At 46.8% G+C, this 11,047-nt stretch overlaps 1 protein-coding gene across 2 annotated transcripts in view; it reads right to left on the bottom strand.

The window, feature by feature from the left end:
• Rabep2 (rabaptin, RAB GTPase binding effector protein 2) overlaps positions 1-3,866 on the bottom strand; it is a 16,802-nt gene extending 12,936 nt beyond the window's left edge. Inside the window, exons 1-2 of one of the 2 annotated variants that reach the window (XM_034498137.2) lie at positions 3,396-3,866; positions 2,796-3,005 (exon numbers count right to left, since the gene is read on the bottom strand). In XM_034498137.2, the coding sequence (XP_034354028.1) occupies positions 2,796-3,005; positions 3,396-3,420 (235 nt within the window). In that variant the 5' untranslated portion in view covers positions 3,421-3,866. The remainder of the gene's footprint in view (positions 1-2,795; positions 3,006-3,395) is intronic. The other variant, XM_034498129.2, reaches the window with a different exon arrangement.
• Positions 3,867-11,047: the final 7,181 nt, after the last annotated feature.

Genomic DNA, 11,047 nt, shown 5'->3' with positions numbered 1-11,047 from the left:
CTGGGATTATAGGTATGCAATACCATGCCTGGCCAATATTTGGGGTATTTTTGCTTGTTTGGTTGGTCTTTTAAAACAGGGTCTGTGTAGCCCTGGCTGCCCTGGAATTCACAGATACCCCCTTGCCTCTACTGCCCAAATACTCAAAGAAGTGCACCACCATGTCCAGTTCATTTACTTATTTTGGATTTATTTATGGGCTGGTAAGATGGCCCAGTAGATAAAGGTGCTTGCTGCCAAAACCAATAATCTGACTTCCATCTCTAGGACCCACTCAGTAAAAGGAATCCCCACAAGTTTTCCTCTGTCAGGGACACACACACACACTAAATATAATAAAAAAAAATTTAAAAATTATTTTATTTCTGCCAGAGAGTGTTAGTGCAGGCCTTTAATCCTAGCACTCTGGAGGCAGAGATAGGCAGATCTCTGAATTCCAGGCTAGCCTGGTCTCCAGATGGAATTCCAAGACAGCAAAGGCTACACAGAGACTTCCTGTCTCAAAAAAGCAAAACAAAACAAAAAACTTCTCTCTCTCCCTCTCCCCCCCAAACACACGTACATTTAATTTTATTTGTGTATGTGTGTCATCATCACACATGTGGAGGTTAGAGGATAATTTTCAGGTCTTGACTGTTCCTGTTGTACAGGTAGAGGTCAGAGACCAGCAGGCGGGAGCTGGCTTCCTCCTTTCACCGCGTGGGTCCTAGGGGTTGTAAAGTCATCAGGCTTTGCCCACAGAGCTGTCTCGCTGGCCCCAGCCCATTAACTTAACATGTACTAGCATTAGACATAGAAGTTGCCAGACTTCCTGGGTTCAAATCTGCTCTATATAGCTATATCACTCTGTGCAAGTTAGTCTGTGTTTGTGTGCTTTTTCTGTAAACAGTCAGCTAATGACTCCTATCTCAGAAACTTTGTTATGAGGTTTAAACACAACCAAGAATGGTAGCTCCTACCCAAAACCCTGGTACCTGGAAGGCTGAAGCAGGAAGTTTGTTTACCTTTGAGTTTGAGGCCATACTGGACTATAAAATGAATTCTAGGCTAGCTTCAGTTACAGAGTAAGATCCTGCCAATAAAAACAAAAAACCTGAAACCAGGCTGGGGATGTAGCTCAGTTGGTAGCATGTTTCCCAAGCATACACAGCCCTGGGTTAGTCCCAGAACTGCATAAAACCAAACATAGTAGTGCATGCCTTCATCCTAGCACTTAGAGGTGGGAGTTCACGAGATGGTTCAATGGTTATCATGAAAGCCTGAGGACTGAGTTCAATCTCTAGAACCCACAGAAAGGTGAAAAGAGAGAACAGAATCTCAAAGTTGTCCTCTGGCCCAACATGTATGCCATGCATGGTATGACACCCCCACATCTCAATACACATGCACATGCACACCCACAAACTCAAGAAGAAACACAGACCCAGAACTCAAGAAGAAGAGGAGGAAGAAGAGGAGGGAGACGAAGAATAAGAGGAGGAGAAGGAAGTTGTTTGTATATAGGGTATGAGGCCAGCCTGGGCCATGTCTCAAAAGAAAAGGAAAAAGGAAAAAAAAAAACCTTAGTTTATAGAGCATTTAGCTCTGTTTCTGGCATGTGGTTAGTGTTCAATAAAGAACAGTCACTGTTACAACTTAGGATATTCCTTTTTCTTTTGTGTGTGCACACTCACGTAAGCCAGAAGTCAGTATCTGGTGTTTTTCTTATTTGCTCCATCTTAGTTTTTGCAATAGGGTATCTTATTGACTTTGGAGCTCTCCATTTTGGCTGGCCAGCAAGCTGTTTGGGATATGTCAATCTTCAGCCTTCAGAGCTGGGATTACAGATAAACTGTCATACCAGGTAGGATGGGAAGGGAATTTTAGGCAGCTTACTATGGAAAGCACAGTTGCCGGGCATTGGTGGCGTACACCTTTAATCTCAGCACTTGGGAGGCAGAGGCAGGCGGATTTCTGAGTTCAAGGCCAGCCTGATCTACAGAGTGAGTTCCAGGACAGCCAGGACTACACAGAGATACCCTATCTCAAAAAAAAAAAAAAAAAAAAAAAAAAAAAAAAACAAACAAACAAACAAACAAAAAAACCAAAAAACAACAAACAAACAAACAAAAAGGAAATCATGGTCAAGGGCAGACCACACACCATAGAAGGAGATCTTCGAGGGGCTGGGGCAGCAGTCCAATAGAGCTAGTTATAGAAATACTACTGCCAGGACATAGAGTAAGGGCAGGTCTGTCATTCTTAAGGAGACTCTGACCTCTGCCCAAAGGAAAAGGGACAGAGAACAGGAAAAGGTGGAGGACCTGGAACCAAGAAAACTGGTGTCTACCAATCCACAGAGGCCATGAGACAGAGGGAGAGAAGGAAGGAGATGCATGTATCTGTGTAGGGTGCTGTAGGGGTGCCTGGGAAGGAAGGAAACCACAGGACTAAGGTCAGAGAGAATGAGCTGAGTTTCCAGCCTCAAGGCCCAGACGAAGATGAAGCTGGTTCAGGGAAATGACAAGTTTCTGGCTCATACTCAGGGCTGATCTGAAATCATCAAGAACAAGAAATGACACCCATAAGGGAATGGGTAAAGATGATTGCTACACTTAGCTGTGACTGATGAGTTGCTGACAACACTTGTGGTGTTTCTCTGCAAAATAGAAAGGGGTACTCAGATTCTGGGACACAGTCTTTTCTCTGTTGAGCTACCTGAAGCTCATTTGAAGCCTTTCACATCCTGCATTCCCTGTTAGAGGGATGCAGGCAGACAGGCTGTAAGGTGGGTGTGTTGGGAGCGGGTTCCTCACCTTTCAGGATGGCCTGCAGGGAAGCCACCTCCTCCTGGCACTGTCTCTGCACTGCAGCCACTGCCTCCGCCTTGGTGCTCTCGCTCACCTCAGCTACAGCCTTCATGGTTTCCATTTCTGCCAGTGCACTGGCCAGTTCGGCACGAAGCCGACTGAGCTCACTTGACTCTGATGCATCCTTTTGCTCCTCTTGGGGCTGGGGATCCAGCGCTGTGGGGGGGACAGTGACCAAGATTTCCCTAGTCTCCTAACACATCAAGCCATCCAGCAGTTCAGTAACCCAGTCCAACTGCATGGGCCTCATCCTACTCACCGGGCCCTGCTCCTCACCGAATCCCAACTAACTTGGCTCCACTGTCCAATCCCTTCCAGTGGCCCCGCCTCGCCCACTTACCTGCCCAACCCACCGACCACGCCTACTGTCTAGACCACGCCCACCCTGGTGGGCGCTGTGCTGCGCCCCGCCCCCTTCCCAAGCCTTCGCGCTGGCCGACTGCCGCCAGCAGTCGCGTTCGGTTCCACCTCCAGCTCCCAACTCCCCACGTGCACGGAAGCGCCCTCCCGCACCGACCCCTGGCCGCCCGTGCCGCTGGTTCTCACCTAGGGCTGCTGGCGCAGCTGCCATCGCCTCAGTCCAAACGGCGGATTCCCGCACTCACTGGTGATGGCACTCCCGCTTCCGGGTCCGCTCGGCTGTTTCCGGATCCGCTCGGCTGTTTCCGGATCGGTTCTGCAGGGGCCGCGGGGGTTGGGGGGGCGGTATGGTCAAGAGACGCCGAATGCGTTCGAGTGAACGCCAGGCTTGGGTCCCGCCTTTCTTGCTGCCGCGTGGGACCGCCCCCGGGCTCCCTCTTTCCTTGGAAGCTCCGAGGGCTTCGGGTCTGTGGTGGTCTCTTGTGCCTGAGAGTCTTTTGAGGCTCCACTCGAGGCCACCTCCTGGAACGCCTGGCCTTAGTCCTGGAGGACGCAGTGCACGGCCTCCCCCTTCCCTCCGCCCGGCCGCCCTTCCGCCATAACCCGGCTCGCATTACAGCTAAGTGCTGCCCAGCCCGCCCAGCATCTCCGCCCCGCGGGCCAGGGCTGGGTTGGTTTTCTGAAGCCTGGCACAGTCAGTGGCAGAGGTGGGAAACCTACGTGTCTCCACCCCCATTTTTACACGGCTTCCTGAAAATCTTTTCTCCACTCCCAGGGCTGTAAATCTTTCAGCCTGGGTCTGGGTCAGTCTTTCATTATGTATGACCTCTCGCTTTGGAGGGTAACAGCAATTCAAACAAGTACAGAGCCTGGGTCCTCCTGCCTCCAGAACCGGATTTCTATAAAAGGCGTTTGAACCTGGGAGGTCCTTGATTCTTAGTGGTCTTCTTGGAACGCACACCAATGTACTTATACCAGGATGCATTCCTCATTTCTCAAGCACTAACACCTAGTTGTAGTACCCACCACTCCTAAACTAGCAAGATAACCCTCATCTCCTCCTCCTGTTTGCCTACTGGTGGGCTTTCAATGTTACAGGGAGCCCACCACAGGTGATCACCCAGACAGCCTGTGGTGGTTTGAATATGCTTGGCCCAGGGAGTGGTACTATTTGGAGGTGTGGCTTTGTTGGAGTAAGTGTGGCCTTGTTGAAGGAAGTGTGTCACTGGAAGCTAGTCTTCTCCTGTTTGCCTTCGGAACAAGATGTTAAACTCTCTGGGACTGGAGAGATGGCTTAGAGGTTAGGAGCACTGGCTGCTTTTTCAGAGGTCCCGAGTTCAATTCCCAGCAAGTAGGAATGAACTTGGTGGGTCACAACCATCTGTGATGGGATCTGATGTACTCTTCTGGTGTGCAGTGGTATACTCAAATACATAAAAAATAAAATAAAATAAAATAAAATAAACCGTGCAGTGGTAGCGAACGCCTTTAATCCCAGCATTTGCGAGGCAGAGGCAGGCAGATTTCCGAGTTCGAGGTCAGCCTGGTCTACAGAGTGAGCTCCAGGGGGTGGAGCATTTCAGGGCAGAGATTTCCAGATTGAGGACTGGTGGGATTTCAAGTTATGACCTTGGGGAGCTCAGGGGTTGGTGGGTTTTCCTGTTCAAGGATTGGTGGGGTTTTGTGGGAAGCTCAGGGATTGGTGAGTTTTCCTGCTTGATTGTTGGCTTTCCCCCCACCCCCCTCCCTTTTTTTCCTTCATCCAGCCTATGAGTTAGGGTAGGAAGTCCTTCCTGGCCACAGCCTGCTTTTGCTGAGGTGCCATCTCTGTGGGGCTGCTGGCGAGGCTGGAGGGGAGGTGCTGCCACTCTGGACAGCTCCCGCAGTGATGTTTCATGAAAGCTGTAGACTGAGGCAGGAAAGGCGTTGCCATAGTGGACAGCTCCTGCTGGGGGGGACGGTATTGGGATGAGATGCATCCCTGTGGACAGCTCCTGTGATGACTGCAGGTTGAGAAGTGCCCCTCCCTGCTGCCATTTTGACAGCTCCTGTCAGGACATTTTATCGTGGCTGGGGGCTGACTGCCACTTTGACATCTTTTGCGGGATGCCGCTTAGGGACAACATTGTGGGTAAAAGTATTTGGCATGAAAGTCACAGGACATAGTTTACAGCTTCTGCACCCACATAAAAGCTAAATACAACTGATAGTGCCTCTAACATAAGCAATGGGAGACAGAGGCAGGCAGATTTCCTCTTAGTTACAGGCTAGCCTTGTAGAGGAATTTTAGTCCAGCAACCTGGCTGCTCTGACAAGGGATCACATCCAAAGACCTAGGTGTAAGTTTTATTCTATATTTTTTTGTATATTCAGTGACGTGTGTGTGTGTGTGTGTGTGTGTGTGTGTGTGTGTGTGGTTTCTTCATGGATTGTTCACCTGTCTCCTTGCAATATCTTCTATGCTTAGCTCTGCTTCTCCTGTCTCAGCTGTCACCGTTTTCTCACTTAGCTCTCTGACCCCATTTTTCTGCCTACTGGAACCTTCCCTCTGCTATCCCTGAATCCTATTCCTGAATCCTACTCCCAGCTCTCAGTCCCTGCTGGATTTTTGTAAACTCTCCTGTTCCCAGAATTCTAAGAGATAACTGACGACACTGAGGGGATAGAGTCCTTTAAAGGATCAGGCACACAAAATAAATCATGCTATACCTAAGTCTGTGTGATCTGGCTGGAATGACACACCTTTAGTCCCTCTGGCTGGAATACAGACATACCCTTAGTGTACACCTTTAATCCCCAACAGTGTAGAGAAGGTTTGTAGAAATGTTTAAAAGTGACATCTAATTGAGAGGCAAAGTGATGAATCAGAGAAAGAGTTGACAGAATGAGTCAGAGAATAGGATATGTCCAACTCTCACCAGAACAGCACAGGAAAGAGAGGCTACTTAAGATCAGTGCAAAGAGAGCAAAGAGTTGAATTAGTTCTGTGAATACAGTTGAGTTCAGGCAATGCAGTTGAGTTCAACTGAGTTGAGTTCAATGCAGTTGGTGCAGTTCAGTTGAATGTAGTTGAGTTTGTGCAGTTCCATTCAGTCTGTGTGGTCAGTGAAGTTCAGTTTGTGGAATTCAGAGACAGTTTTTCAAAGCAGAGCAATTAAGTCAGAAGCCAAGAGAAGCCAGATTGAATCAGTCAGACTGTACAAAGGTTAGAAACTTCCAAGCCTAGGCCCAGGGATAGTTAGAACATAGACAGAAACGCTCTGGCTCAGCCCAAGCAGTATATAGACACAGCTTGGGTATGGCTCTCATCTCATCCCTTCATCTGAGGAGATAAAGGTTACTTTTACAAGCCTGGTCTACATTACAAATATTCCAGGCCAGCCAGAGCTACATAGTAAGTCACTGTTTCAAAGAAATCAAAACTATTAGTTTCCTTTTAAAGAAAATATGTCTGCAGTTATAGTGGTGTAGGAATGTAAGATCCCACTTGGAAAGCTGAAGCAGAAGAACTGGACGTTCTGGCCTAGCCTTAGTTATATAGCAAGACCCTGCCTCAAAAACAATCACCCTTCCAAACCCAAATGCTTTGTAGTTCAGGTCTGTAATTCTAGGACTTGGAAGACAGTGGCAGGCCGGGCGGTGGTGGCGCAGGCCTTTAATCCCAGCACTTGGGATGCAGAGGCAGGTGGATTTCTGAGTTCGAGGCCAGCCTGGTCTACAGAGTGAGTTCCAGGACAGCCAGGGCTACACAGAGAAACCCTGTCTCGAAAAAACCAAAAAAAAAAAAAAAAAAAAAAAAGACAGTGGCAGGAGGATCAAGAGTCTAAGGGCATCATGACCTACATAGGCAGTTTGAGGCCAGCCTGAATTACATAAGACTCTCAAAAAAAAATAAAAATAAAAATAAAAAAATAAAAAAAAAAAGAAAGGAAAAAAGAAAGAAAGAAATAAAGAAACTAAAAACTTAACAAGCAAACGAACAATAACAAAAGCAGTCTTTTGGCTTATTTCTACAATCTAAGCACTTGGTCGATGGAGGCAGGAGGATTGCTGTGCTTGAAGCTATCTTGGGCTATATAGTGAGTTCTAAAACAGCCTGGGCTATAGGGTAAAACCCTATGTAAAAAAACCTAAGACCTCCCCCACTACCAAAAACAAACAAAACTCACAACTATATCAATGAAGAATTAAATCTAGCACTTGGGAGATAGAGAGGCAGGATGATCCAGAAGTTCAAGGTCACCTTTAGCAAAGCATCAAGTTTGAGGCCAACATGAACTACATGGGACTGTATTTTAAAAACAATACAAGAGGGAAGCAGTTAGGCTGTGTTCATCACTTCCTCCTTACCTCCAACTCCATTCTCTCAGTCTCAGCCCCAGCTCTGTAGCAGACTACCTGTTGAGGCTTTTCCTAACTCTCTGTCCCCATTGCCAGAAGAATAAACAGATCCTGGTGGGACACCCTGCTTTTCTCCCTCCTGTGGACCCACTAACCCCCCTCCCCTACCTCCTAGCCCATCCCCATTCCTGTCAGCTCCTAATACATAGAAATACATTTTACCTGAATCCCCCAGTGGCCACACCTAGCCGGATCCCAGAAAAAGTCCCTACTAGCAACAACACAGTTCTAAGAACCAGAGGGAGCAACAGAAACCAAGGAATAAAATAACCACCCAACAAAGACAAGACCAGATATTAGTGTCTAGAATTACAGTTTTCTCAAGCCTAAATGGCTAGACATGATCATAAAAACACAGTAACACCCAGGGTAATCTGTCTCCCCTAGAGCCCAGCAGCCCTACCACAGTGGGCCCAGAAAATGGCGATATAACTGAAGTACATGAGAAAGACCTTACAGTAGCCTTTATGAGGATGCTGGAGATTCTCAAGGAAGAAATGGATAAGTCCCTCAGAGAAATCTGTGAAAACACAGCAAACCGTGGGAGGAAACAAACAAAACAGTTCAAGACCTGAAAGTGGAAGTACAATTAATAAAGAAAACTCAAACTCAGGGAAATCAGGAAATGAAAATGTAGAGGGTTGAACAGGAAAGCTTCACTGACATAATATAAGAGATGGAAGAAAAAGTTGTTAGGCTAGAACCCCTGCTCATCCCCTGCATAAGCTGGGAAACCCCATCTGTCCTCCTTCCCTCCAACCCCACCCACGCAGAGGAAATGCCCTCGTCTGCTTGGAAAACTACTTTGGGCTAACATGTCTGTATTTCTGGCAACCCACCCAAGAGTGCCTACCAGGGGCTCAGTTTTGACCATGTATGGACACAATCCCAGCTCCTATCTGGCATGTCATCATTCCTTGCCTAACTCTATAAAACCCCCTTGCTTTAGCCCAGACTTGTGATGTCACTGACCTTCACCTGTGAGATCAGGTAAGCCACTGAGAGCTGCCTCCTAATAAACCTGCCTTTATCTACTTTTAATCTGGTCTAATTTGGTCTATATCGTCTGCATCATGAGGGAGAGAAAATACCTATCAAAAATCTTAGGCATTAAAGACATGATAGTATCACAGGGCCCAATTTAGCACAACTGACTCCATGATGGAAGTGCCACTCAGGTTGTGAAACTCAGTATGAAGACTGCACCACCTGCCAAAAATGAAAAGAAAGACCTAATCCATCAAAGTCTATAACTTTGGGACAGTCTCTGAATGTACTAACTGTTGTGGATTGGTCTAATGCTTGTATTATGTTAATTGGGATGCCCAAATTGCATGAGATCTGCATATAAAACACTGAGGGTCCCTGCTCCCAGTTGGTTTTGATTGGTAAATAAAGTTGCCAGCAGCCAATGGCTGGGCAGGGAAACAGAGGCAGGACTTTTAGGATTCCTGAGCAAGGGACCAAGGGAAGGAGAGCCTCCATCCTGGAAAAGGAGTAGCTGCCACGCCTGAGAAGTGCAGGATAGAGAGACAACCGACATGTAAGAACTGGGAATGGTGGACCAAGGCTGCAAGTCTGGGTCCAGGGCAGGACAGAATATAGGTTTAAGTAAGTGATGAGTTGGGATTATGGGAAAGTACATCAGAAACATGGAGGTTAGGAAGTGGCCCAACCATTGAGCTGTTTAAGGCATATTAAAACATAAAGCTGCATGTGTGTGTCTTCATTTTGGAACCTAGAACACTGGCGGGTAGCAAGGAACGTGTTTCACCACTGCTGGCCTCAATGTCAGTCAAGATTAATTGGCTACTACTACAACTAACGTTGCTTTTTGGCTTCTATAGTTCTGCTTCTGGCTAACAGTTCTTGTTACTGAAGTGTGTCAACACAGAGCATAGTGTTTGTGCTTAAGAGTTCATGCTGAGGTTGGGTGGGGTGGCACATGCCTTTAATGCCAGCACTTGGGAGGCAGAGAGAGGTGGAGTTTGAGGCCAGCCTGGTCTACAGAGAAAGTTCTAGGACAGCCAGGGCTACATGGAGAAACCTTGTCTGGACTGGAAAAAAAAAAAAAAAAAAAAAAAAAAAAAAAAAAAAAACAGAACAAAACAAAAAGTATATGCTGAGAAATGCTCAGGGCTACACTGAGATACCAAGGGCACCCAGTGTAGTTTCCAGCCCAATAATAAAGACTTTCTATGGCTTTAAATCCATGTTTGAGCAGTCTTTTCTGGTGAATACCACACAACAATAGAAGAAATGGATACCTCAGTCAGAGAAGATCAGTCACAAAACATCAAGGAAATCTCGGACACAATAAAAAGACCAAATCTAAGAATTGGAGGAATAGAGAAAGGAGAAGAAACCCAGGTCACAGAAAATGAGTTTTTTTTTTTTCTCTCTTTTTATTTTATTCATTTATTTTTGTGAGACAGTGTTTCTCTGTGTAGCACTGGCTATTCTAGAATTTGATCTGTAGACTAGGCTGGCCTGGAGTTCAGAAATCTGCCTACCTCTGTCTCCCAAGTGCTGGGATTAAAAGAGTATGCTACCACCTCACACCTTTTACTCTCTTTTTCAGATTTATTTCACTTTATTTTTATGTATGTGTGTTGGGGTACATTGTGTGAAGTTGTGTCTCTATATATTCAATGGCTAGCTAGCTGGCAGAGAGCCTAACACTTGCAGGATTCTGGTATTGCCATTTCTATGGCCCATCACTGCATCTATTTTGTAAATATCCGTTCTTTCTTACCTGCTTAAGGCAATATACAATGTATCAGAGATTGTCTCACTACTGATTGGCTGTAATAAAGACCTGACAGCCACTATCGGGGCAGGAAGTGGAGGGCAGAATTCTCAAAGAGAAGAAGAGATGCTGGGAGAAGAAATCAGGTACAAGCGATTTGCCAGCAGACACAGAGGAGAGCTGGACCAGTGTTGTTTACCACAAGAGACCAAATAACAATAGAACCTGGGAAGCATTGCTGGCCTTGGAGACCTCCAGTCTGCCACAGGAGCTGAGTTGAATAGATTGCCTGCTGAGCTTGCTTGAAACACCTCCGGCCTGAGATTAAGGATGCATACCCCTCACCCATGCTGCTGGGCTGAAGTGCCCAAGAAACTCATCTTGTGGGGGTGGGTTCTTCCCCTTTCTGTTTGATGGTCAAACAATAAACCTTGAGCCTCCATCAGAGAACTTTGTCCTGGCTTCATCTCTTCATCTCTTCCCGCTTCCCGCCCTCTTGTCCCTTCTTCCATCCCCAGCCTCTCTTGCAGGTGAACCCGGTTCAACTGTGGCTGGCTGCTGGCAGCTACAGACCAGAGCAGAAAGGTAGAGCCAGTCACGTGGTGGATGTAATACCAGGATTAGTGAGGTTAAGCTAGCTAGCTGGCTGGGAGACTGCCCTAGCTAAAAGACCTTCATGGTGGGTGTA

This window comes from Arvicanthis niloticus, chromosome 1 (assembly GCF_011762505.2).
Source record: "Arvicanthis niloticus isolate mArvNil1 chromosome 1, mArvNil1.pat.X, whole genome shotgun sequence".
Taxonomy (NCBI): domain Eukaryota; kingdom Metazoa; phylum Chordata; class Mammalia; order Rodentia; family Muridae; genus Arvicanthis; species Arvicanthis niloticus.
The sequence above is the reverse complement of the archived record's forward strand: the minus strand, read 5'-3'. Positions and strand labels throughout refer to the sequence as shown.